This window comes from Camelus ferus, chromosome 19, assembly GCF_009834535.1.
Source record: "Camelus ferus isolate YT-003-E chromosome 19, BCGSAC_Cfer_1.0, whole genome shotgun sequence".
NCBI classification, from domain to species: Eukaryota; Metazoa; Chordata; class Mammalia; order Artiodactyla; family Camelidae; genus Camelus; species Camelus ferus.
Window position 1 is genome coordinate 6,207,334 of NC_045714.1, and position 26,398 is coordinate 6,233,731.

The 26,398-nt window shown below is 43.3% G+C and overlaps 3 protein-coding genes across 4 annotated transcripts in view; 1 reads left to right on the plus strand and 2 right to left on the minus strand.

Moving 5' to 3' along the window:
• ADNP (activity dependent neuroprotector homeobox) overlaps positions 1-6,880 on the minus strand; it is a 52,293-nt gene extending 45,413 nt beyond the window's left edge. Inside the window, exons 1-3 of one of the 2 annotated variants that reach the window (XM_032461374.1) lie at positions 6,575-6,880; positions 4,006-4,105; positions 911-944 (exon numbers count right to left, since the gene is read on the minus strand). In XM_032461374.1, coding sequence (XP_032317265.1) covers positions 911-944; positions 4,006-4,105; positions 6,575-6,735 — 295 coding nt within the window. In that variant the 5' untranslated portion in view covers positions 6,736-6,880. The remainder of the gene's footprint in view (positions 1-910; positions 945-4,005; positions 4,106-6,574) is intronic. The other variant, XM_006174973.3, reaches the window with a different exon arrangement.
• A 7-nt stretch (positions 6,881-6,887) lies between these two features.
• Positions 6,888-15,165, plus strand: MOCS3 (molybdenum cofactor synthesis 3). The gene has a single exon (XM_032461378.1). It carries the CDS (start codon positions 7,059-7,061, stop codon positions 8,424-8,426), a length of 1,368 nt encoding a protein of 455 aa, XP_032317269.1. The 5' UTR covers positions 6,888-7,058; the 3' UTR covers positions 8,427-15,165.
• An 828-nt stretch (positions 15,166-15,993) lies between these two features.
• Positions 15,994-17,003, minus strand: LOC102520316 (kxDL motif-containing protein 1-like). The gene has a single exon (XM_032461379.1). The coding sequence runs from the start codon at positions 16,932-16,934 to the stop codon at positions 16,404-16,406; it is 531 nt and encodes a 176-aa protein (XP_032317270.1). The 5' UTR covers positions 16,935-17,003; the 3' UTR covers positions 15,994-16,403.
• Between the last annotated feature and the right edge of the window lie 9,395 nt (positions 17,004-26,398).

Genomic DNA, 26,398 nt, shown 5'->3' on the forward strand with positions numbered 1-26,398 from the left:
GGGTCTTCAGGACAGCAGATATTCAATTTTTAACTACTGTGCTTCCTCCATGCCCCCCAATTTTTCAGTAAAATTATACCACTTTTCAACATAAAGCAACTGTGAACAATAAAAATAAAAGCATTCAAGATTTTCATCTCAGAATGACTAAGCTTATCTGTGATTTTCTATAGCTCTTTACATTTAAAAGCTGAAGAAGCTTCCTTCTTTAAAAAAGTTTTAAACCTTTTAAAAACTTACAACTTAAAGAAATGTTCAAAAGCTTACGCTGAGGCAGTGTGCTGGTCCAAGACGTTTGCCCTTAGATCCCTTCTCTGCTCTATACCAAGGGTACTATATTTCCCAGGTTCTCTTGTCAACTGGTTTCCAAACAGCTTTGGGGGGCACAGGGGGAAGGAAGATTTCGAGCAGAGAGAAGGGGAAAAGTTTAAGTGTCCTCCCTTTCTTACTCTGCCTCCCAGCATTGACTGGATTTCCTCCATGGCTCCCGCTTCTGACAGGTATCCCTGACTCCATCATCCTAGCTCTTCTGGGCAGTCCAGGTTCCCGGCTCAAAAAAACACCATCTCCTTTGTTGCTCTAGCCCATGAGTAGTAGTGACCTCTAGCTTCTACTAATCTCTGAGTAGCCTCACTGTTTCATTTGGCTTCTCAGCAACTCCTTCACCTATGTAACCAGATTCTCTGTATTAAATTCCCTATACTGAAAGACTTACAGTGGTTTCTGTTTTCCAAAGTGGGCCTTGACTGATACAGGCAACTCAAGTTAAACCATTTGAATGTTATTAAGGTCATTAAAAACCATCACAAGAGGTCACCGTATTTTGGCCCTGTCCCAAACTGGGAAAATATACACTGGATAATCTTATCCAGGCAAGGAGCAGGTATGAGGGTTGAGAAGTTCTACTTACCTAGTCCCAACTTTTTCTCCCGTGGTCTTAGAAGCTGTAAGAATAAAAAATGGCATTTTAACACAAATAATCAAAAATCTGACTAATAAAAACTCTTCTCTAATAAGTGCCCACTTATTTTAACATAAATACAGTTGTATTTATTAGAACTTACAGCAGAGTACATTTAATATTTTTTGCCAAAGTAAAAAAAGTTCAGTAACAAATCAAATAATTTAATAGCTTTTAAGGAAAATTGACACTCTTTCACTCAAACCCCAAAAAACTTTTGTTTCCTGGTGCTACCCACCAGAAAATAAGATGTTTTTATGTTTATTTACTTGATTTATCATTTTAAGCAGTATCTATTGATTCCTTCCTAGGAAAACTGAGGATTTAACTCACTTACTCTATACCTTTTGGAATATTTGATAGCCATGCTTGTTTTCTCAAGTCCCTCTGTGACTTTAAATGTTGTTATCATTCCATCCACTTATCTTGACTTTATGTTTGGATGACCTCATCCTACTCTCTACTGGCCCAATGATATGACTTCAGGGTTCTATTCCTAGTATGATTAAATTATCTTTCCTTACAGTTTGTCGATTAGTCTTTCTACACTTTTTGCTTCATATATAAACCCTCATTTAGTTTAGTTTTTTCCTTTTTCCTGTAAATTTTTGGAAAAGAAGAATGCCAAGGTTTTGACTCTAAAGTTTCTGAGGTACAGGGCTCAGGCAGACTCACTACCAAGCATTTCTTGACCCCCTTCTGCACTTGCCAGCATGTAAGCAGCTTACTTCAGACTGCAAATCTCTATACAAAGCATTTTCAGTTTAATTTAAGCAGGAGAGATTTTTTTTTTTTAACTACATGCAAGCTGCTGTAGATCTAGGGGAAGACCAAGATGGTAAAATACATTCCTACTCAATGAGCTCTTATATAGAGAACTAGACAATCAATCATCTATAATAATTACAATTCCCTGAACAAAATCAAACAAGATATGTCAGGTTTTATTCAATTTTGGGCTTGACAGTTACTGACAAAATACTGACCTCATCTGGTATCTGCCCCCCAAAAGCAAATCCTTTAAAGTTCATCTTAGATTTTCTATAACCCTACTTTCAGCCAAAAATTTTTTCCAAACAAGACAATTTTGTTATTTATAATTTTCAGAATATTCAAAACATAAACCATGTTACATAGATAACTATGGAGCCGTTAAAAGAATAAGGTTATTTGGTGGCAAGTTATCTTCCTTAGCTTTTTTCTGAAATATTCCTTTCAGCCAGTTTGAATGGCTAGCTAACAATGCATCTATGCTGAATATTTCATCTGAGGTATTATAAGATGATTCCTAAATTTTCTTCAACCTTTTCCCCAACTAAACATACATTTGTCAACTAAAATGCAAGTAAGTGCCATCTCTGGCATAGCTTGTTACTAAGGGAAAAAAAGTAATTTTCTAGTTTAAATGATCTAAAAGCAATACAATAATGAATAGGGAAATTCCCTGGTACTCCACAGAAATCATGACAGTGAATGCTATTTTTTTCCCCTCATTATTTTAAATTTTATTGGATTGATGGGAAAAATGGAACTCTTTGATGGCCATGTTGTTTTATAATTTGACGAGGTCAATTCAGTAGGTATTTCTAAAGATCAATCAATCAGTCACACCTTAAGGCTGAGGTTCTATGACAAAAGTCTTCAAAATATTGTCAGGTTGATATTCCCAGATTAAATGAAAGTGCATAATGAGAGTATTCTATACATAATAAATGTGAATCAGTGGCATTGGCCCAGAACTTCTAAAAGAAAAACTGAGGAACTGTTAGCCAAAATCTAGCATTATTGGAAGCCACTGCTAGAAGGATGAAAATCTAAGTTTTTACCTCCTCTTGTACACCTGGATTGGAGGTGTGATAGTTATGAGACAGACAGAAAGAACCTCTAGTACAGAATAGATTTACTGTGTATATAAGAGTAACACATTTCCTTTAAACACTTCCCACCAACTAAGATCTCCTCCAACTGCATAGAAAATTATTTCATTATTGGGATTAATCAAGACCCAGAGACTATATTTTATGATGCTTAACTGCCGTTCCTTGAAATGCAAATATCAATAAAGGTTCTCCAAGAGACTTCTTTATACCAATAACAGATGGCTCTCCATTGGGAGGAGGGGATAATTTTGCCCACAAAGGGATATCTGATGATATCCAGAGATTTTTCTGGTTGCCACACTGGGGAAGGGGGTTGCTACTGCATCTCACTGGTAGAGTCAAGGGATGTTGCAAAATATCCTGTAACATACACGACAGTTCCCCATAGCAAGGACCTATCAGGTCCCAATGTCAGTAATGCTAAGATCGAAAAATTCTGGTCTATACAAATTACAAAATACCAAATGTCTGGAATATGTTTTCTAATTAAATTTGGACTTAATTGTATGCTTCTGACACAAGAATTAACTAAAGCTGAGCTCACAAGTATGCTCAAATTATTTATAAAGCCAAACCAGTGATCAAAAATAAAAATTATGAAGCCATTATAAAATGAACTCCACATCTGCCTAAGTTACTCCTGTAGAAGAACAATAGGCTTTAAGGTACAGTGGGAAAATCTAAAGTTTAAGGCTCAGAAAGTCGATCTATTTCCACAAGACTGTTCTACAGAAAAATAAAAATGCCAAGTGCTCTCAGTCACCTTTCCCAGCTACAAGCTGTTAGCTGCAGGTAGTATTCACTAGTAAAAGTAGGAAAATGCCTAGAGAAAGGAAGCAAGAAAGATCAAGACACACTAATTGCAACCTAGTGAATTGACAAGGAATATTATAGGACCATCATGCTTTAATTTTGCCCTTCAAGAAAACTGATGTGCAGAGTCAGACATAAAGTTCATCCAAAGGCTATTTTGCTGTAAACTTACCATTGACACATCATATTAAAGATATGTAAAACCTCAAGCACTATGAAAATGCATCTAAATCCCAACCTGTACATTCCTCTTTATCTTTCCAGTTTCTAGACAAAGAAGAATTTGCGCATTGTTCATTCATCATCTCTCCCCTATATAAACAGAACTGATACGATGGAAAAATGACTTACAATTTTGTCTGACCCATAGATCTTCTCCAGCTGTTCAGCAACATCCCTTGTTCCATCTGGACTTCCATCATCTATGATTATAATTTCATAGTTGATGCCACTAAAATAAAAAAAAAATTAAATCTGTATTGCTTGGAGACAGTATTCTCAAATTAGAAAATAATTTTAAAATCACTAATCCATTCCCCAACATAAGTGGAAATGTATTGTCATATTAATCACCGAGGAAAACTTTAATTACCAAATGAAATAAATGTCAGATATTTAGTATGCCACCTCTAAACTCAGCATGTTGCTAGGATTAGGTGAGATGTTAAAAAAAGTTCTCACACAGAAAACACACTCTTTAGTTAAAAAAAAAATTCTATGATCCTATGATAGGATATCATATGAAATGTTATTTACCCACTTGGGAAATGGAATTGTGCAACCTTAATATCAAATCTTAGTTACAAAAAATTATTTCAAAAGTATATTTTAAAGACATCAAGTCAACTAAGTAGCTCTGGGTGATTATTCTTTCTAATTTAATCCAAATAGATTTAAATAATATAATTAGAATCAATCTGATTTAATCGCACCCTTAAAAAACCCATTTTAGAATGGTGACAATCTTTTACACCACTATTTCTCCCCCCACATCCTCTTAAAGAGGACAATTTTTCAGTTAACTTTATTGGGAAACTTAAGGGGAAAGAAAAGGAAGTACAGCCAAATCCCCGTAACACAACAGTCTGTTTCCTCTTGGTCCAGCTTTAAGTAACACTTGAAAGGAAATCAACCAGGAAACGCATTCCAGTACTAAAGGCTTAAAAAAGTCAGCTCCAGCAAACCTGAAAGCAAAACCTAGCCTACCTATTCTCTAAGAGTAGACAGACAGACAGACAGACAGACAGACAGACACACACACACACACACACAGTATAAACAAAGACTTCAGCTTCCCAGAGTGCCTTAAATTTGGGCATGTTTTTACAAGCCAAAATAAGTTAAGATGTTGATTCCAGGTGATGTGCTGAGACATACTTCATAAACAAAGAGTCACTGATAAGTAAAATTACCCCCCTCTCCTACTTCAAAGCACCCACACCACCTGAGGGTGAGGTAGCTTAAAGGAATCAAGCTGATCTGACTTTAGACAATTGGAGTGCATCCGAAAATAAAATAGTGGTTTCCTTCATTATACTTCATTTTGATTAAAAAATATTCACCTAGAAACCACTGAAAGATAAACTGCACTACATTAAAAAAATTGAATAGAGCAAAAAACACTGTATAATCAGAAGACAAACTCAAGCAAAATCAGCTACACGATAATTTCTCTAATTTGGAAAAAGCCCGTAGAAATCAAAATATAACTTAAAGAGGGAAAAAAGATGCATTAAAAAACTTCGAGGAACCATGTAGTGAAGATAATTATTTCATTCAAAGAATTATAATTAAAACAGCAATGTTTCCCACCAATTAGCATTTCCAACGATGTAAGTTTAATAAAACTCACACTGGCTGGTTCGTGGAGAAACAGGCACTCTCTGATGAATGCTGGAGAGTCCTAAGCCGGTATAATCTTTTGAGAGCAATTTGGCAATAACTATAAATTTTAAGCACATCTCTGTCGACTCAGCAATTCCACCACAAAGACTCTATCCTAGTAAAACTATGACTGTGTTTGTTACAACAGTTATCTAACTAAGGACTACTTACTACGTGTCACACACTTTTCTAAATGCTGGAAAATACGTTGTGTTTGAACAAAGTCCCCGTTCTCATTTGTAAAGTCAAAAAATAAAAATTTTTAAAACTGTGGAAATAATCTGTGTTCACTGATATGACCCGGTTGGAAAAATTATAACACAGCCATATGATATTACTAATTTTCAAAATAATTTGCGAAGCTTGTATGTGCTGATATGGAAAGATCTTCAAAGATTTACACAACATGATCCCATTGGTGTAACTGTAAAACAAGTTACATCGTACTCATGCCAAGATTTTCTGAAGTTTTTTTTAAAGTGGGTAACACTTCAAAATTCAAACTCCAAAACCTCCCAGTTTCTAACAATCACATCAAACATCCAACAGCAAATCTACCCTTCTGCCCTGTCCGGAAAGGTTGTCCAGTCCAGCAGTAGCTCCCTAATCAACAGAATCCAAATCTCATGCTTACATAAGCCCTCGACATGGGGGCGGGAGTAAGCGTGTTCGCTTAGAGCTCCGGCTCCTGCCGCAGATCCTGACCACCTAGAGGGAGGAATGAGGTCAGGCTGTCAGCCTCGCCCGAAGTAAAAGGGCGTCCAACTCTTCTAAGAAAAAGGCGGGGGGAGGAGTATCGGGGAGTGCATAGTAAAGATAAAGGACTGTCTCACAAAGCCCAAGGGAAGGAATAAGACCCGAGAACCCCATAAGTATCCGCCTCTGCTTTCTTGGCAGGATGGCTTCCTCCCCAAGGATTCCGGCCGGAGCCGAAAAGAGAGGCAAAGCAAGGCCAACTCGCGCAACCAACTGCCGACACCCAGGCCGGGGAAGCCAGCTCATCTCATTCCTCGGGGAGGGCGGCCAGGCGCGCTACCTCTCGGAGAAGCTCTTCACCAGCAGCCACACGATGAGCGGTAGGTTCTCGCGCTCGTTGTAGGTGGGCAAAAGCACCGAATACTTGTCCTGTCTCGCGGTACGCCCCTCCGGCTCCCGCCGAGACCTAGGAGAAGTACGACTTGCTTCCTTGGAGGCCATGGCGGAACTGCGCGAGACGCCGGAAGCGGAATGACGTAAGTGCGGCGCGGGAGGGGGACGGGGCGGACTGTACCAAAGCCGGGAGGAGCGGGATGGTCTGTCTGTCTGAGTTCTAGTCCTCCTAAGGCCCTCCGCATGGTTCCATTGGGAATAGTTAGGAGTTGTGTATCATTCAAGTTGAATCGGAGGGTTGCTTCGGAAATACATATCTATCAATCACCTTTTCCCAAGCTCCATAAAGTTTCTTAGTTTATCCCAGTCTCTAGAAGAAGGAAAGCCGGAAGCGGAAGTGCCTTTCATGACAACTTCCGGAAGAGGGTGCCATGGCTGGTAGGGAGGAGGTGCTTTCCTTGCAGGCAGAAGTTGCCCAGCGGGAGGAGGAGCTGAGTTCCCTGAAGCAGAGGCTGGCGGCGGCTCTTGTGGCGGAGCAGGAGTCAGAGCGATTGATTCCGGTGTCACCCCTGCCGCCGAAGGCTGCCCTGTCCCGCGATGAGATTCTGCGCTATAGCCGGCAGCTCGTACTGCCTGAGCTAGGTGTGCAGGGACAGCTGCGCCTGGCGACCGCGTCCGTGCTGGTCGTGGGCTGCGGGGGGCTCGGCTGTCCACTGGCACAGTACCTGGCGGCAGCCGGCATCGGCCGCCTGGGCCTCGTGGACTATGACGTAGTAGAAGTGAGCAACCTGGCCCGCCAAGTGCTTCATGGCGAGGCACTGGCTGGCCAGGCCAAGGTCTTTTCGGCAGCCGCCTCACTGCGCCGTCTCAATTCGGCAGTGGAGTGCGTGCCCTACGCCCAGGCGCTTACGCCAGCCACGGCGCTAGATCTCGTCCGCCGCTATGACGTGGTGGCTGACTGCTCCGACAACGTGCCTACTCGGTACCTGGTTAACGATGCATGTGTGCTAGTCGGCCGGCCTCTGGTGTCGGCCAGCGCCCTGCGCTTCGAGGGCCAAATCACAGTCTACCATTATGGTAGTGGGCCTTGCTATCGCTGCATATTCCCCCAACCACCTCCAGCGGAGACGGTGACCAACTGCGCGGATGGCGGGGTGCTTGGTGTGGTGACTGGGGTCCTGGGCTGCCTGCAGGCGTTGGAAGTGTTGAAGATCGCTGCAGGTCTGGGCCCCTCTTACAGTGGCAGCCTGCTACTCTTCGATGCCCTCAGAGGACATTTCCGCTGTATTCAGCTCCGGAGACGCAGGCCGGACTGTGCAGCTTGCGGGGAGCGGCCCACTGTGACTGATCTGCAGGACTATGAAGACTTCTGTGGCTCCTCAGCCACAGATAAGTGCCGCTCCCTGCAATTGCTGACCCCGGAGGAGCGAGTTTCTGTCATCGACTATAAGCGACTTCTGGATTCTGGGTCACCCCATCTGTTGCTGGATGTCAGGCCTCAAGTGGAAGTGGACATCTGTCGTTTGCCTCACGCCCTGCACATCCCTTTGAAATATTTGGAACGGAGGGATGTGGAGAGCCTGAAACTCTTAGGAGAAGCAATCCGGGTAGGGAAGCAGGGCACCCAGGAAGGGGCCTCTCTTCCCATTTATGTGATTTGCAAACTGGGCAATGACTCCCAGAAAGCCGTGAAGATCCTGCAGTCCTTGACAGACTTAAACTCTGTAACAGTTCAGGATGTTGTGGGGGGCCTCATGGCCTGGGCTGCCAAAATCGATGGAACATTTCCACAGTACTGAGGTGGCTGGTAGAGTTTGACATGGGATAGAGTCAGTGAAAGATTGCCATGGGTTTTTTGTTTGTCTTTTGCATTTTCTTCAGTAGTGTATGGGAGAGCCTGGGATTCTGCAGTATCTGTGAATACGTGAACTTATTTCTATAACGGGCTTTTAAGTTGTAATTTCTTGAATGGTGTAGTTATTAATGAGTTATAATACTGTTCCTGAGAACTGTCCTGTGTTTTCCGCACTTCGATGGTGTCCTGAACAGGTGAGAAATAATGTCACAGGACTTTGTGTTTTGAACTGCAGATCATTTGCCTCTCCTGCTTTACTGCCTTTTTTTTTTTTTTTACCTCTCCCATGTAAAGAGCTCTTAAATTGTCCATTTAATTCTTGGAAAGGTGTAGTAAATTTACTGATGTTACAGAATCCAAGCTCATACTGCTCTCTGCAGGACAAGCCAGTAAGTCTAGAGATGAGTTGTTGGGGCAAGGAATAATGACAATTTGGAAAGCCAGCAGACTGAAAAGTTTCCCAAAGAACTGTCTTACTTGTGTTAGAATTCAGGCTTCTGTATTAAAAGGGGAGGGGATATGATTGGTTGTTGCAAAGTTCTTGGTGTCAGGAATCCTTTGTTCTTGCAGCTGTCCTGTAGGTCAGGTCAGGATGTTCCTGTAAACCTTCAACAAGCGAAAGTTATTCTCTGTTCTGAGACTTCTTCTCTCTATAGGAATGGGAAAATGTTACACCTTTATAGGTCAGAGCCTTGAGAATGGGTTGTCATGTATATTTCAGGCTACTGGCAACATTCTTAACTTGTAGCAAAAGCAATAGAATACAAAGGTTAAAGTATCTAATGTGGAGTCAGATTTGCTCTTCTCTGGTACACTGAATTGATCATAGGTGGTATACTTAAGATCAGTTTATTGTTTACTAAGACATTCTTTGGATATTCTTCAGATAATAGACTTATGTCCTAGAGAAATCAGTGTTTAAAATGTATGTTGTTAAAACATTTAAATTATCTGGGAAGTGGTCATTCTATTAAACATTTTGAATTAATATCCAAGCGAGGTATTTGCAGTCTACCAAGATAGAAATCACCTTTGTAGTCTGTCAGTTTCTTTTATAAATTGCTGGGGTTTTTTCTTATTAGCTTCAGAGTCCACCTTACATTATACACACATAAAAATTTCTAAACTGTACACTGTAGTTTGGCTTGTGTTGGAATCTTCAAGTTCAAGTCCCAACTTTCTGCCCTCCCCTGTCCTTTTTTCCCTATCCAGTTTTTTTTTTTGGTTTTGTTTTTGTTTTTGTTTTTGTTTTTGTTTTTGTTTTTGTTTTTGTTTTTGTTTTGTTTTTTTGGCTTTACTACAGTAAAGCCTACATTTGGCCAGGATGCCAAATGCAATATTGAATTGAAGTGCAATAGTGAACATTCTTCTCTCCTTCATGATTTCAGGTGAAAAACTTTGTATATTTGACCAATATTACTTGTTACTGCTTTACTGTAGATAAATATCCTCTATCAGATTCAATAAGTTTCTGTTTATAGTTTGATAAGAGTTTTCATTGAATTCATCAAATGCTTTTTCTGCGTTTCTATATGCTCTTATCTCTTCTGTTAATGTGAATACAATGACTTTTTTTTTTTTTTACTGTGGCAAAAAAACACATGACATAAAATTCACCCTCCCAGTAGTCTCCATGTGTATAATACTCTCAGCTACATGCACGTGCTGGGCAACAAATTCCAGAACACCCCATCCTGCATGACTGAGACTTTACACCCACCTAACAGCTCCCAACTCTCCCCTTTAAGTTGCTTTTGCTATTTTGATTTAATCTCTTCCAGCATTTTATAATAGTATAAAATGTAGATTTTTAAGTGTGTATTTTCTTATTAAACAGCATTTTCATGAAATGGTAGTTATTCTGCCCCACTTCCAACATATACAACAAAATTAAAAGCAACATTTTGGTATGTGACTGTATGTTAGTGGCAAATTGAACAATCCATGCCATGTCAAAAGGGGGCCTCTATTGTCCAGCTGAGTGTTGTATGCAGCCCCATAATCATCAGAAATCACAGATGTAAATGTGGAATCTTTATATCTCTGACTACAGATTTTTTAAAAAGTTTAAAAGCATTATGAGCCAGACAAAACCCTCTGCAGGTCAGAATCTGTCATTAGTTTGCAGTCTGATACTCTCGTTTTATTAGAAAAGGATAGTACAATCAAATTGGGAATTAGGGTAGTCATCGCCTTTTGGCAAACTTTGTAGCTCATTTTTGAATAAGCGTGCTTATTGTGTCATAGGCCTTTCTCTGTTATAAAGGTGGAACAGGTCCCTTATGACGGTTTCTCCCAAGGAGAGCTGGAAGTAAGTGACAGACCTGGGGAGGAGAACAAACATGGCAGGCCTCCGCCTCACTTTTTACTCCTGGGACAAAAGCTGATTCTCACACATACCAGGAAACCATCAACGGACAGACATAGGAACTATTTCATACTGTAAAGGCTGATGTCCTAAAGTTAGGCAGTTTTGGTATTCCTACAAACCTGGTTGTCACTGGGACAGGCAACAGAAGCTGACCCTGACTGGTTAAGTGGGAAAAGGGCTTATTAAAGTGATATGAGGTGCTTTTGAAAATTTGGGGGACAAACTCAAAAGCTATCCTTCCAAGGAACAATGCCCCAAACCATGTACGGAACTGACATGAGAACTCTGTCTATGCTCTGCTGCCCCATCGAGTACTAGAGGAAGCTGCCAGCACAGCCTCCCCGCCCCACTTCTCTCCAGAAAGCCCAGCAGTTCAGCCACAGCTCGGGGCAGAGAGCAGAGTTGCTTTACATCGGTCTTTTCTGAGTCAGTCTTACGAGGGTGTGTCTGGTAGGTAGACCATCGCGTGCCTTCATCCTAGCTACAAGAGTAGCTGGGAATTTGAGTTATGATGTCTGCAAGAGGGAGGCAGAACTCATAATCTGGGATTTTTCTCCACTTAGTGGAAGAATTTTATTCTTTGAAATTTTGTTTTCTATGGCTGGGTTTTTACAGTCAGATGGGATTTGAACTTGATCACTTTTTTCCTTTTCATTTAACAAACATCAAGTTGTACTAGTTACCATTCTCAGCTCTGGGATAAAGATGAATAAGAGATATCCTACAGCTATGGAATTTACACCTAAATAGGAGTAGACAAGTCAACAAGTAAACTAGTGATAAATGCCACAAAAGAAACGAAACTGATGTAATGGGGTGAGGAAGGGGGAGCCATTTTGGGTAGATTAATTAGGAGAAACCTACAGAGCAAAGTTGACATTAAACCCCAAACCTGAATGGGGAAAAGAAGCCAATCAGATCTGGAAGAACATCCGATACTGGAAGAAAAACAGTGGGAAGACCCTAAGACAAACTTGTCATGCTCAGGAAACTGAAGAGGCAGGTTGGGTTGTGAACCACTGGGGGCAGTAGAACAAGGTGAAGTTTAGGGAGACAGGGAACATACCATGTAGGGGGTAGAATGTTATAGGAGTATTTTATTCTAAGTAAAATAACAACTAACAATTGAGCAGTCCTGGTGATTTGCGATTCAAACCCAGGTGGTTTGGCTGAAGACCCATACTGCCCTAAGCAGTATGCTATGCTGTGTTCTCAGTGAGAGCTTTGTAACTGTGTATGTTTTCATTTTTGAAGAAGTCTCTGCCCTGATAACCATGGAATGGAAAAGCTTGTATTTCAGAAGCAGTAGAAACGAACTGATGCATTTGGTTTATAGATCTCTCTCTAGGGAAGGAACCCTAGACCGAAATCCTTGGGAGCCCTCTGACACCAGTGTGTCATGTGGGCAATGTCCAGTTAACCCAGAGTCACTCTGATTAGGGAAAGTGAGAAAGTCTCAATGTAAGGGGCCACAGCTCGTAAATGAAATGGTGCCAAGGGGAGGGGGGCTAAACAAGGGCAGTGAGTCTCCTGAGAGTGTTCCCATGGGAGGGGAGGACTTTTTTTTCAAGCTTGTTTATTTTTAATTAGCTGTTCCCTCCCACAGCAGCAGAGGGTCCCCTCAGAGCCTGAGGGCAGGTACATAGCCCCATTTGCTCTACCCGGGAGAAGATTACTTTCATAGGTTTTATTTTCTCAGGGTTCCATAGGTAACATGAGGTAGTCCTATCCAGGTAAAAGTAAAATCTCATCACTTGAAATCATGCATCTGCTTTAAGATTCAGGATAATTCTGGAGTCGGTTGGGAATATTAGGAAAACTAGCATAGTGCAGGAGTGGGAAGGGTTTTTGGAAATAAAATGGTAAAAGGGGTTAATTCATGCCTTTGATTTCTGAAGCACTCAAGATGTGAGAGAAAAGCTAATTAAACCAGCCCAGAATTTGGGTGATAAATAAGATACATACAGTTTACTGTAATTTACTATGAGATCCAACATACTGACACTGATTCTGGCTTCTAATCTTCAGTCCAATTTTTCAGAATTTAAAAGACAACAAATTGTGACTTATCCAGCTGTTTCGTTCCTGACTTTTAATGCCATTTGTTGGACAGGTTGCTGAAGATAAAGAAAAAGGCTTATAGCTTAGAATTTCCCTTCTTGGTGGCACCTTGGTTAAAAAGGTGCCAGAGTAGGGTGACATTGATGGAGGATGTTTTGGGCATAATTTTGTTTTTTGTTTTCATGTTTTATTTTTTGGTAGGGGGAGATAATTAGGTTTATTTACTTTAATGGCAGTAACTGGGGATTGAACCCAAGACCTCATACATGCTAGGCATCTACTCTACCACTGAGCTATAACCTCCCTGAGCATTTTTAATTAGTATTTTCCTTATCCAGTGCTTCCAGATGAGGGAATACTGAAATGAATTGGAATTTAGCAGACCAAAGTTCAGGTGGGTTGAAGCAGTTGACTCTCAAGTACGAGAAAACTCCCAGGCAGCCTGCTATGTGTAAGAGCCAAGAGAAGCAGTGCTCTTACAGTCTTGATTTAGTCACCCTGGGTAAACTCGAGGTTGTTTACCCAAAAGCTCCCCACTCCCACCTTCCTCCCTGCTGGTAGGGCTGAACATGGCAGAGTCCTTTCCTAGCCTCCCCTACAGTTTTTGAGGAGCCTGTGCTTCTAAACAATTTCTTCCATCAAATACAGTTCAAATCCATCTCCTTCTCACTATCTCCACTGCTGCTCCCCTAATCAAGCCATCTCTCCGCCAGAGGTATGGCTTTTAAGGAACACACACACACCGTCAATCACACCACTGAGTACCAAAAGTACAATTGCTCTTAAGTCTTGAGATAGAAGAGGTACCTGTGTACAGCAGGGACCGGACTACCAGCCTCGTGATATTTTTGTTAAGTATAGATGTCCTTTTGGTAGTCTTGAGATCTGTGAAGGAAAATAGGACTTTTAGATCACTTTTCTCTTACTGATGTAATGAACAGTAGTTATCTATTTTGCCCAGAGCGTAAAGGGATTTGCAGACTCAAAAACTCCAGGGGCTAAGCAAATGAGAAATGAGTAAAGGTGCTCGCTAGAGTTGTGATGAAGTGTGAGTGCCTGGCTCACTGAAATCTACTGCACAGCTGGCTCGCTTTGTCAGGCAGGAATGTGGGTACAGTGTTGACAGACCTATCAGTGTTTTAAGAAAATAGGAACATTTGGAGTTTTCTCTGAAATCTCCTAATTTTGAATGTCAAAAAAATTTTTTTAATTCTGAAACTGTTTACCAGTTGAAATAAACCCACAGGAGGCTGAATAAAGTCTTTAGGCTTAAACAGGAAAAACCAAACAAAAGAACCCAAAACACATGATTTGAGTTACTATCTTTGCACTTCAAAATTATATAAAAATAAAAAGTTTAAAAACAAAGCAAAAAAAAAAATAGTGTATAAAGAAAGTGCAGGCAGGAGGGTAGAGCTCAGTGGTAGAGCACATGCTTAGCATGCAGGAGGTCCTGGGTTCAATCCCCAGTACCTCCTCCAAGAATAAATAAATAAATAAACCTGATTACCACCCCCCCAAAAAAAAACCAAAAAAAATTTTTAAAAATGAAAATGCAAGTCTTCCTTTCCATTACTAACTCTCATCCTTTCATTTCCCTCCCTAGAGGTAATCTCTTATAACCAGCCTTACACATGCATTTTGATACTTATACCTTTTGAAGACACATACCTGTATTTTTTTAAGTAGTCTATATTGCTGTTTCAGTTGCTCTCAGTTCACATAGCTCAGCCTCAATCTTTTAAATCAACATTTAGAATGCCATACACACGCTCTAAGTTTTCTTTAACCAGTTCCCCCACTGAAGGACGTTTAGGATTTTTACAGTCTTTTGCTGTTAGTAATAGTGCTTCAAAGAATGTTTTGATATTTATATCTTCATACAAATACATCCAACAGTAATGATAAAGTGCTTACTATGTCCCCAACATAGTTCTAGGGCTACCTGTCAGAGTGTACCTGTAGGATGAATTCCTGAAAATGGAATTGTGTCAAAGACTGTATCTGCTCTAATTTTGAGTAAGCAGTGCCAAATCCCCTTTCTGAGGGGCTGTGTTCATGTATACTAACATGCCTAGGAAAGGCCGCTTCCCACCACCCTTGCCAGCGCTGTCTTTTCAAACTTTTAGATCTTTTCCAATCTGATGGGTTTTAGACTCTGCGTTATTTTACATTTTTTTAGTATACGTTTGAGCCATTTTTCATGTTTAAAGGTCTTTTCAAATAAAAAATTCTGTTTATTCTTTGCTCACTTTTTCTACTGAGCTGTGTGTTCTTATTGATATGTATGATTAAGAAAGACCACTTAGGGTAAGCCAGAAAGAGAAAGAAAAATACCATGTGATATCACTCATATGTGGAATCTAAAAAAAAAAGGACATCATGAAGTCATCTACAAAACAGAAACAGACTCACAGACATAGTAAACAATCTTATGGTTACCTGGGAAAGGGGGCGAGAAGGAAGAAATTTGGGAATTTGAGATTTATAAATGTTAGCCACTATATATAAAATAAATTTTAAAAAGTTTCTGTAGTATAGCACAGGGAACCATGTTCAATATCTTGTGATAACCTTTAATGAAAAAATATGAAAATGAACACATGTATGTATACGTGTGACTGGGACACTGTGATGTACCCCAGAAATTGACACATGGTAACTGATGGTACTTCAATGAAAAAAAAAGAAAAACCACTTACAGGAAAAAAAATCTGTATTCTTTAGCAAAAGAGGTTTTTTTTGTTTGTTTGTTTTTTAGTAACAGACTCTTTTTATTGATAACTTCCCAACAGCATCTGTAAACATCAGGTACAAAAATATTCCACTGAACTCTGTTTTCCAAGGTGGCTCAGCTTGCTCCACGAAGGCCCCAGGAGAGGCCTGCTGGGCCCTCAGGGTACACACCTCTGGTCAGAGAAACGTGGGCCTTACCTCAGGCTCAGGGCTGAGTGGCTGGCTAAGCTGTCTTGAGCCTTCTACGACTATCTGAGAAACCTCCTTGAGACTGGGGAAAGTATTTCATACTTTCACTGCAGGAAGGGGCAAGGAGACCAGAATTAGTGGGTAGAGCGGTGGACTGGGGTGAACTCAGACAGGACAACGCTTGTCCACCTTGAAGAAGTCCTGGCCAGGGTGCTGGGGCAGGGGGCATCTGGCTCCGGTCTCTGGGAACCTTTAAGTGTTGTTCAGAGCAGACCTCAGGCCTGGCTCTGGAAAAGCTCCCTTGTGCCCAACCCAGTGACTCCAGCTGGGCTGGACTCCCTGTCCTGGCAGAGGGGTCAAGGAGAGATGCTTTTAGAATGGGAATGCTAGATCCCAGGAATTCCATACCCCAGCAAGGGAGCCTTGTTCCCCAGGGAGCTCCAAATGACAAAACAGGGTGGCAAAGCTGACTGTCTCAAGGCAGAGTTACCTGCTGCCACCTCAGACATCTGGGGAGTGGTGCTGCCGCTGCCCTGAGACCCCACCAAGCTCCTGGGAGCAGGGCTACTCGCCCAGCGTCTCCTCGTCATCTGCATGGCTGCAGCCATTGATGGCAGGGGAGCTGGACCAGACATGGAACAGGTCCTCGAAGCCGGGGCTGAGGGAGGGTGAGACAGTGTTGGGGCTGGTGTCACACGAGCCTGTGCTCTGTTCCGAGGTGGCAAGGGTTGTTGTGGTGCTAGGTGGGATGGGGTCTTCATCCTCATCCTCCAGGAGGGACACTTCTGGGATGTGGCTGAAGGCCTCCGGGTGCTGCCTGGCCAGCTTCCCTTTCAGTGTCCTGATCCTGCAGAAGATGCTCTTCAGGTCCCGTTTCATCTCCACCAGGGTCCTCGTGTGGTGCAGGAAGTGCTCGCTCATCTGCTGCAGGCGGGCACACGACAGGTTGTTGAAGTTCAGCAGCATCTCACTGGTCTTCTCAAAGCGGTCCAGCATGCTCTTCTGGGCCAGGATGATGGTGTTGACATCGTCTGCGTCCACCATGCTCAGGATGCGGCTGCAGAAGACCCTCGAGGCTGAGTCCAGGGGGTCCATTTCTTCCTCCTCCCCCGTTGCCTGCACATCTGGCGGCCATGCTCATGCTTCCGGGATGGCAAAAGGGTTTTGAATTAATTCACTCTGCAGACATTTATTGAACGCCTACTATGTTTCAGACACTGGCCAACTTCTATGGATACAAGATAATTAGGATATAGTGTTTGCCTACTAGGTGTTCCTATCTCAACTTCTTTCATGTAATTTACAGAGCCCTTGCTCACCTACATTATTTCATTTAATTCGTCAACAACTGAGATAAAGGTAATTATATCTTGTCCATAGGTTCCTCTTATATGTTTGTTCGGTTTTTTTTTTTTTTTTTTACCAACAATAGATTTCCCTGAAATAACTTAGTTGGCAGGGAGACTTGTTCTCAAAGTGGAATCCTTCTGTCACTAATGAGATCAGGCTCTCTGGTCCCTGTAGAGCACTTTAGAAAAGATTCTATTGTAGACTGGATGAATTTTTCAGCTGTTCCCAAGTATTTTATGTGTCTTGGTCATCATCAGAAACTTGGAGCCGTGGTGGGACATTGTGAGTGCAATGAATTGCCACTATGAAGCTTGGATCCTGATGGGGTCAGACTCAGTTCAGTGCCGACTTTGGTCTTCTTTTCAGAGCTGACGGTTGGAGTCAGGGCACTTGGCGCCTAGACCATCAGCTAAGCACAGATATTTCTGACACACATTCCTTATTCTCAATGCATGGGCTGCATAGACTGTTTCATGTAAGATTCTCTGTGTACATATTTGTGGTACAATTTCACACTTGAGTTTCCTGATTTGAAAACAAGCATTTCATGTGAACTTGGCTTTCCTTGGTTGAACTTCTGAAAGCCAAATATACAGGGATAATGGCTTTAGAACTTAACACTTTTCCAGGTCCAAGGCAATTTTGCAGTTTCCGTATTAGAAGCCCCCGCATGTAATAAGATGATATAAAAAGGAAAGTTGAACACAGCACTCAGGATATAATGACCTTGGCTGGGAGGAGGGAGGGGAAAGGGGAATAATGCGGTCAGACGCACAGTATCATCAAAGTCCTAGCTTTTGTTCAGTGGTGTGTTTGTGGCTAATAGTGCATTATTTAAAATAACTCACTAAATAAATAAAGCAGATCATGCACCACCAATAATAAGACTATACCACAAACCAATGATTGTAATTAATCCAGTTATGTACACCTGAAATCCAAAGAAAAAGAGAAAAAAAGAAAGAAAGGAATGTCTATTGAATTTGACCACCTTGAAAAACTAATCTATTGGGCTAAGATCACAAATCTGACATATTAGCCTGCTAATAATAGGCTGCTTAATGGATGGTGCCCTAGTCTCTTTCACACTGTCGCACTTCTCTTCATTGTTTTCAGTGAAAAGGAAGGCAGGCAGCATTCCTCCCTTCAGAAGTTGGCCTTTATTTTTGCTCCTTCTTCCAAAGAGCGACGCAAAAAGTTCTTTGGAGCATTTAATGGAAACGGTTTTATAGAAAATCTCTTAGGACCATTTAATTAATCAGCAGCCACTCTATATTTTATCCTCATGGGCCCATTTCTTCTGTAGAGAAATATCTGCCCCGGTCTGGAGGCCTGGTAACCCTAACCCAGCACAAAGGCTCACGTTTCCAGTCTGCTTGCATCTACGCTGTTAGAGCTAGAACCTGAGACGACATGCAACAGGGAAGTCATTGAGGCCATGGCAGAGAAACACAACTGATTCATTCAGGAAATAGCTGATGGGCATTAGGAACAGGCAGGTGATGGGGCCTGGAACACAGCTGTGAACAAGACAGGCTCTGGTCCTGTCCAAGCAAACTCACGTTCTAGTGGAGAAGAGAGATGACGTGTAATCAGATACACAGCCAGAAAACGTGGTTCTGTGAAAAGGAGTAATGGCTGGGGTGGTGGCCAGAGAAGACCTCCAGTAAGGGGCCATTTAAGGTGAGAGGGCTGAAAGGGGAGCTGGGGAAAGAACATTCCAGGCAGTGGGAATGGCCAGTGCAAAGGCCCTGAGGCTGGAAAGATCATCCTGAGTTGGTAGAGCCAACAGGAGCCAGGTAGGGTTGGAGCAGAGTGAATGAGACCGGGAGAGAGAGGTAGGCAGAGGTCAGATCGTTCAAGACATAGTGGGCTGTGGCAAAGAGTCTGGTTCTTATTCTAGGGGTGATGGAAAACCGTGGTCCTTGAGTTGTGCTTGTGTGCAGAGCTGAACAGGAATGCAGCAGGTTAATGCTGGGAGAGCAGCTCCCAGCCAATGATGGCTGGGAGCTGGTGGATACATTCCCCCATCTTCTAGCCCCTGGCGTGAGAGAATTCTGAGGTGTGTTTAGTCTCCCAAAGGGAAGACCCCAGCGGGTTCAAGCTCCGGCTGCCCGCAGTGGCAACCTGCCCATTAATATCCCCTTCTTTCCCCTTCCCTGTCTCACTCCTTCAATCCTTTACCAGAGATGCCTAGGGTCACCTCCCAAACCATCGACTTGCACTCAGATTCTTGTACTCCCCTTGCCCCAAACTCTCCCTAGGACATGACACTCAGCAAGTCCCCAGGGAGCATTTAAACAAACACCTCTGGCAGCTAAAACATATGGAGAAAGACTGCCAGGGACGTTTGGGATTTCATTTCTTGTTTTTGTTTTTAAAAAAGGAGACGTAAAGAATATAAAGCATGTATTTGTCTTTGTGCATGTGGGATTTTATCCGATTGGACTGCACTATATTTTGTGCTGCAGTTCCTTGTACGTGCCAGATGCTGAAACGTTTCCCCCTCTGGAACTTCATTCTTGTGGCCCTTAGCACACAGAAGACACTTCGGCTGGGGCTCCTCCCCCGCCGAGTCTGGGCCCCCCAGCCACAAGTTTGCTTAGGAAGGCAGGAGCTGTCCTAACACTAACTTTCCCAGAAGTGAAATGGCCAGGCAGAAATAAATGCCCCTTCCTGCCCACTGCTGCTCTAGGCTGGATGCTGGAGACATCTGACAGTCAGCTAAAGACCAACCAATGACAGCCACCCAGCGAGGCAGATCTGCAAATCTCATAGGAGATGCGGGGTTTCACGTGGCTAACAAAAACGATGCTGGAAAACCACTTGAAACGCCGAAAGGCACTACATGAGGATTCGGCAGACAAAGAGAACAAAGAGAAGATCCCCCTGGATGATGCGTCCAGAAGCATTTCTTTAGGAGAACAATGTGAAAACAATTAAGAGAGTTCTTTAGAAAAGTCGATGAGCCTTCATGTAGTTTCCAGAAGTGTCCAGAAATTATACTCCAGAAATTATATTTCCAGAAATGATCATCCTTCTATTTGGGCAAGAAAGTGAAATGAATGTTTCTTGGGCTAGGGAATCTTTTGTTGAAAACTTAGCCAAAAAAAAAAAAAATCTATTCTTGAATTCTTGATCTATCCCTTGTTCTAAGAATGAGGTCATGGTTTGCAATAACCTAACTTCCATTAAATAACATAATTAAAAAATTTATTTTGGAGTGGTTATAGATGCACAGGAAATTGCAAAAACATAACGTACAGGAACTCCACATACCCTCCCCCAGTTCCCCAAGTTTCTATCTTGCGTTACTAAAGCTACAATATCAAAACTAGGGAAATCACATCAATGCAATCTACGGTTTATTCAAATTTCACCAGTTATACATGCATTTGTGTGTGTGTGTGTGTGTAGCTCTATGCAGTTTCATCAAGTGTAGAGTCAGAGAACCACAGTCAAGATACAGAGCTATTCCATCACTACAAGGCTCCTTCCAGCCATGCTTTCATTACCACCTCCACCTCTCCCCATCTCTAACCCCGGCAACCACTAATAATTTTATTATTTTAAGAATGTTATGTAAATGGAATTATACAGTATGTAACCTTTAGCAGTTGGCTCCTTGTTAGTCAAAATAATTCCCTTGAGCTCTGTAGTGGATTGAATAGTGTTTCGCAAAAAGGTAAATCTAAGTCCTGATCCTCAGAACCTGTGAATGGGACCTTGTATGGAAATAGGGTCTTTGCAGATGGAATCAATTTAAGGATCTTGGGATAAGGTTATCCCGGACATGTGGTGGACCCTCAATCCTAGGACAGGAGTTCTTAGAAAAGAGACGGACACTTGGGGTGCAGAGAACCACAGAGGGGACGTCTACTTGAAGAAAGGCAGAGATTGGAGTGGTGCAGCCGCAAGCCAAGAGCTGCTGGCCAAGGACTTCCACCAGAGAGGCGTGGGAGGATTCTCCCTCAGAGCTTCCAGAAGGATCCAAGCCTTCCAACGCCTTGTAGCGGATTTCCGGCCTCCAGAACCATGAGAACACATTTCTGCTTTTTTAAGCCACTAAACTCATGGTAGTTGGTTACGGCTGTCCTGGGAAACCAGCACAAGGTCCATCCCAGTTGTTGCCTGTGTGTGTCAACAGTCTGTTCCTTTGTATTGCTGAGTGTTGTCCATGGTGTGGACTGCACTGCAGGGTTCCAAATCATTCATCTGAGCTATTGGGGCCATTATGAAAAAAGTTGCTGTGAATATAGACTTAGGTTTATAAATTTTACTTCCGTTTTTCAAGGTAAAACCTGAAGCTATGCAGTCTGAAATTTCCCCCTTCGCTATTGACTCTGAAATTGGGCCCCCATTGTAAGCAGACTTAACCTTTTTCTAGTGCTGGCTGTACTCGCTTCACTAGGGCCTGTTGCCCTCAGCTCGTATGGCGATAATAAGATTGGCAGCCAGGTCGACTCAGTTTTTCGGATGGGAGCACAAGCTAAATTGGCCCGAATTAATGCAAAATGAAGGCCTGCCACGAATGGGTGGGGCTCAGAAATGCAGTGTGAAGGCTCTCACCCCGGCCCTCACCTTCTTACATCTGGGCTCACTGCTCCGTCCAGCTGACACGGCATATGGAGGGCCCAGAGAAAGGCCCACGGACCACACAGGGCACCCTTGCTGCTTGACACGCCTGAGGAGTTTGGAAGAATGTTCCGGCAGCCTCGGGAAGGCAGGCTATTGTATCCAGCGCTTACACAGGTCAGCTGAGGTTATAGTTCCTTCTGTCCCTCAGCCCCCGGGGGGCCGCAGGCCCTCCATCCAGCTCCCTCCTTGCTCCTTGTCTTCCTCAAATACTTTTTGAGCACTTTCTGTGCCAGCACTGGGGGTGCCGCCGTGAACGAGGTACACCCACGCTTTGCTCCCAAAGCCCATGTTGTTGTGGGAGAGACGCACTAAAAAACTAAGGTGCACAACCAGAGCCAGCTGCATCGTTTGCAGGGCTCCTGGTTCAAACGCTGTGAAGAATTTCATGACGGAGGCAGCAGAACGTTAAACCATGTGTGGGAGATTTGGCAACGTCTGCACACATTTTGGTTGTCACATCTGGGGATGAGCAGAGGAGTGGGTGGGTGGTATCTAGTGGGTACAGGTCGAGGATGCTGTTAGACATCCTATGATGCGCGGGAAAGACTCACAGCAAAGATTTATCAGACCCCAAATTTCAGTTGTGTCCAGGTTGAGAAATCCTGCTTCAGCCAATGACAACTTTGATACAGGCCAGAAAGAAAAAAAATGCAGAGGGGTTTATGTAAACATAACAGCCAGGGGATCTGCCTTGGTCTGGGGAAAGCATCTTGGAGGAAAGGCCCTTTGAGCTAAAACATGAATACTGCATATGAATTAGCCAAGCACTGGAGGAGAAGAGGAGATGGCAGATGTTGGGGTCTTAGCGGGGAGTGGGGGGGGGGGGTCAATTCTTAACATCCTTTTCTTCCCTAAGGAGATTCAAAACCAAGTGAGAACATTGTAAACTGACTATACTTCAATTAAAAAAAAAACAAACAAACCCAAAACAACCAAATGAGATAGAGACATGTGATTTAGGGAAACGAAGGTGAAAATTCTACGTTTATAACTAACAAAGCTACTTAGGGACTGTACTTAGGTTCTGCCAACCTTGCTAATGTGCCATCCTTGCCCCAAACCCCACTCCACCCCCACCTTGCGCTTACTGCCCCAGCCCGAAGGCCCACCCTGAGGGGCAAAGATGCTCTACTGCTCACTAGAGCACGCCCCCCACAACCAATCTCAAAAAGAGACGGGAAGGGGCCAAGGGACATATGCCCTGTTCCTTCTCCCCAATTCACCAGCTGCATAAATCAGTCATCCTCCCCGTGAGAGGAGAGGGTGCGTGAGGCTTAAGAGAAGCCACTATTGATGGGGACAGGCATTGCTATTTTTTTTAAAGCTCACTCTCCCGGGGTCATCAGATAAACTACAGGATGTCCAGGTAACTTTGTATTTCAGACACATAACAAATAGATTTTTTTAGTTCAAGTATGTTCCAAAGATTGCATGGGGCTTACTTCCATTACAAGAGTATTTGTTGTTTATCTGAAATGCAGAGTTACCTGGGGCATCTTGTGTTTCTATTTGTTGCATCTGGCAGCCCTGTGCTCCCAGGTGATTCCCACTGACAGCCTAGGTTGAAGACCGCTGACCCAAGGAAACAGCAGGTGTGGGAAATAGGTGTCCTCTTCCCACTTTTGGTTCTTTTGACCCTGAAGCATAACTATTAAGCCGGTGGACAACCGGGAGTGGCTGTCCCCATGAGGGGATAACAGTCTTTCAGATCAGTCCTGGGTCTGCCTTCTGGAACCCAGTATCAGCCAGTGCTTCTGGTGGCTCCTCCTGGAACGAGTAGCTCAGCAGTGCGCTGGGAAAACCGTGTTCTTTAAGGCAACACAAACCGGCTCAGTACTCCCCACTGGGAACGAACTATTTCTCTTCCCATCTCAAATTACATCCAGCTTTGAGATCCAACATGGCTTATCAGAGGCTCAGTAATAAGATTACATACACTCCCAGAATAAAAGCCAACAGTGCATTCCCTCATATTTGAATATAAAGTCTTTCTCTGATTCTCTGGGACAAATTCACGTCCACAGAGTCCTTGTAACTGAAAGGGCAAGTAAAGTGAAGTTGAAAAGAATTCAAGCTGAGCTCAAAGGCACTTGCCCTTAATGAGTTGTAAGACCAAAGCCTTTAGGGTTCAGGTTCCTCTGCCCTAGGTCCTTATTCCGCTCAGACTCAGCTGGGTGGGGTCTTGTGATGATACCAGGTGGAGTAGAGGGGGTCCCTCTGCAGCCGTAGTCTGGGCTGTTTCCCTCTGAACAGGGGCAGTTCCTTCAGGACCTCAGAGGCTGGATTTGTCTCCCGGGACCCTGTTTAAAGGGCTAAAGAGGGCAGATGAAACGAAGGGATGGCAGCACCAGCCCATGTCCACAGCATCTTCTAAGGAAGCTGTGAAGGAAAAGCCCAGCTGGGCTAACGAGCTAAGTCACAAATCCAAGTGTGGTAAGTGTCGGTTTACTGATCTAAGTTCTGCCGGGCTAACTCATAAATCTGAAGTTTAGTGTCAGTTTACTGGGCTAACAGGCTAACTCGTAAATCCAAGCTCAACAAGTGTCAGTAATGTGATCTGTTCCAAATTGATAAGCTCCAGTGTACTGATTCCTTGCTTTTTGTTGTTTGAACCTTATTGGCTAATAACCCCATACTTGTAATTAACCCTATAAAACCTTATGTGCACATCTTGGAGGTGCCCAGAGCTTCGGAGCAGAAGCCCCTCTGAGCCCGCCGGCATAATAAATCTGAGTACTCCAACCCTCCGAGTGGTGCTTGTTTCTTGGCTGGCCTGTCATTTCCGTAACAAAGCCACTTTCAGCCCTGAGTCACCCCCAAGCAAAATCATACTCCCACAGCCACGTCCTGGTATAATCCTGGCCCGCATCATTGTTGCAAAGACAGCAGAGCGTACCACTGGTACCAGCTTCACCGGGACGCAAGGTAGTCGTGTGGGATGGCCACATGTCACAGCCAGGGAACATAAGCCCAGTCAGAACAGAAAGCTTGTCCATAAAGGGCCAGAAAGTAAATTTTTCCGGCTTTGTGAGACCTATCTGTCTCCCTTGCAACTACTCAACTCGGCCACTGTAGCGTGAAAGCAGCTGCAGACCATACTCAGTTCACCAAAGGGCGTGACTGTGTTGCCATAACACTTTATTTACAAAAACAGATGGGGGGGCTGTAATTGGCTGGTCCTTTAATAGGGAGAAATACCTCACCAAAAGGTTACTTTTGGCACTAGCCATTTTTCGTATTTAGAGGGAAAATCCACTCGTGCCTATGTCTCCTTCCTCTGAGAGGAGCCTTTGAGATGTTCCTTTTTTTTTTTTTTTGCCAAGTTGTAAAATGTAGGACTCTTATTTGAGATCCTTTCCTTCCTACTCAGGATAATAATTAGTATTTATAATTATATATAATACTATATTATTATATCATATTATATTATATATTATATAATATATAAAAATACATATTATATAATTATATAATAGGATATTATTATATAAGCATCAGGGACCCCAGGACTGGGTGCATCCTGTACCTAGCCTTTCAACTCCTTCCTCAATTCTAACCATGCCTTGACCCACCAGGCTCTACAAATCCATGGTCCTACAGCCTTCTCACTGCACTCCCTCACTCCCCTCTATATGTCCACTTCCCTGTAACCCATTTTAGAGTCTACTGTCCATTGCTATCATCAGTCCACACCCTTACCCCTCTTGCTCTATACTCTACTGGCCAAATCCCAGCCCTCATTAAATCCAGCCTACTGGTCTACTCCTACAGCTGTGCGTCTCAGCGTAGCTGGAGAAAACACCACCGTGCTGACTAGCGTTGCTGTTCAGTCAAGTGGGTTATTGGGCTGCCCCCTGGGGAGAGCCTGAGAACTGAGCTGAAAAAACAAAGCAGAGATGAGACATCATCCTCTGAACCACTCTCTCCCAACCGTTCTAACTAAAATCTCAGGACTGACTCTCATCGGACATTTAACTATGGCCAGCAGGGATGGGATACCCTGATCAGCCAGGTCTGGGTCACACACCCACCCCTGGAATTGGGCTAGGGCTAGGGTAAGCTCCATCCAGCCCCGTGGATTGCAAGTGGGGGACAGGTGGGTTTTGTTTTAAAATGCAGGTTTTATTGTTGTCCAGGAATGGTGAGGCCAACAAACCAGGAGATGACTGCCGTTGAAAAGATGGTTTTATACCCACAGATTCCAAGAGGAGGGGGTGTGCCACGGGGGAACCATGTGGGGAAGCACTGGGGTTGGTCAAGGTCAAGGTCAGGGGGTGGTGGAAGCGCGGACAAGAGCCTTCATTATGGTTTCCATGAGAAGGAACAACGCAGGGCAAGCAGCCTTAGGACTGGCTAATCTGAATCATTTCTGTGGGCCCTGGGGCAGAGGGGCTGTCCCTAGTTGCTTGGTCCCTGGCCCTGGAGTGACAAGGGCAGGTGGATGATGGCCTGAGGTGGGAGAGCCAGTAGCAGAGATGGTGGAGTGTGGCTCTGAATTGGTTGGTTTGCATATGAAAAGCCATCTCCAGGGCGAATTGTTTACGCCTCTAGGACTTGACTAACTCTGGGAG

Excerpts from the sequence above, each read along its gene's own strand:
- MOCS3 (XM_032461378.1), top strand. The coding sequence starts at position 7,059 with ATGGCTGGTAGGGAGGAGGTGCTTTCCTTGCAGGCAGAAGTTGCCCAG.
- LOC102520316 (XM_032461379.1), bottom strand. The coding sequence starts at position 16,934 with ATGGACCCCCTGGACTCAGCCTCGAGGGTCTTCTGCAGCCGCATCCTG.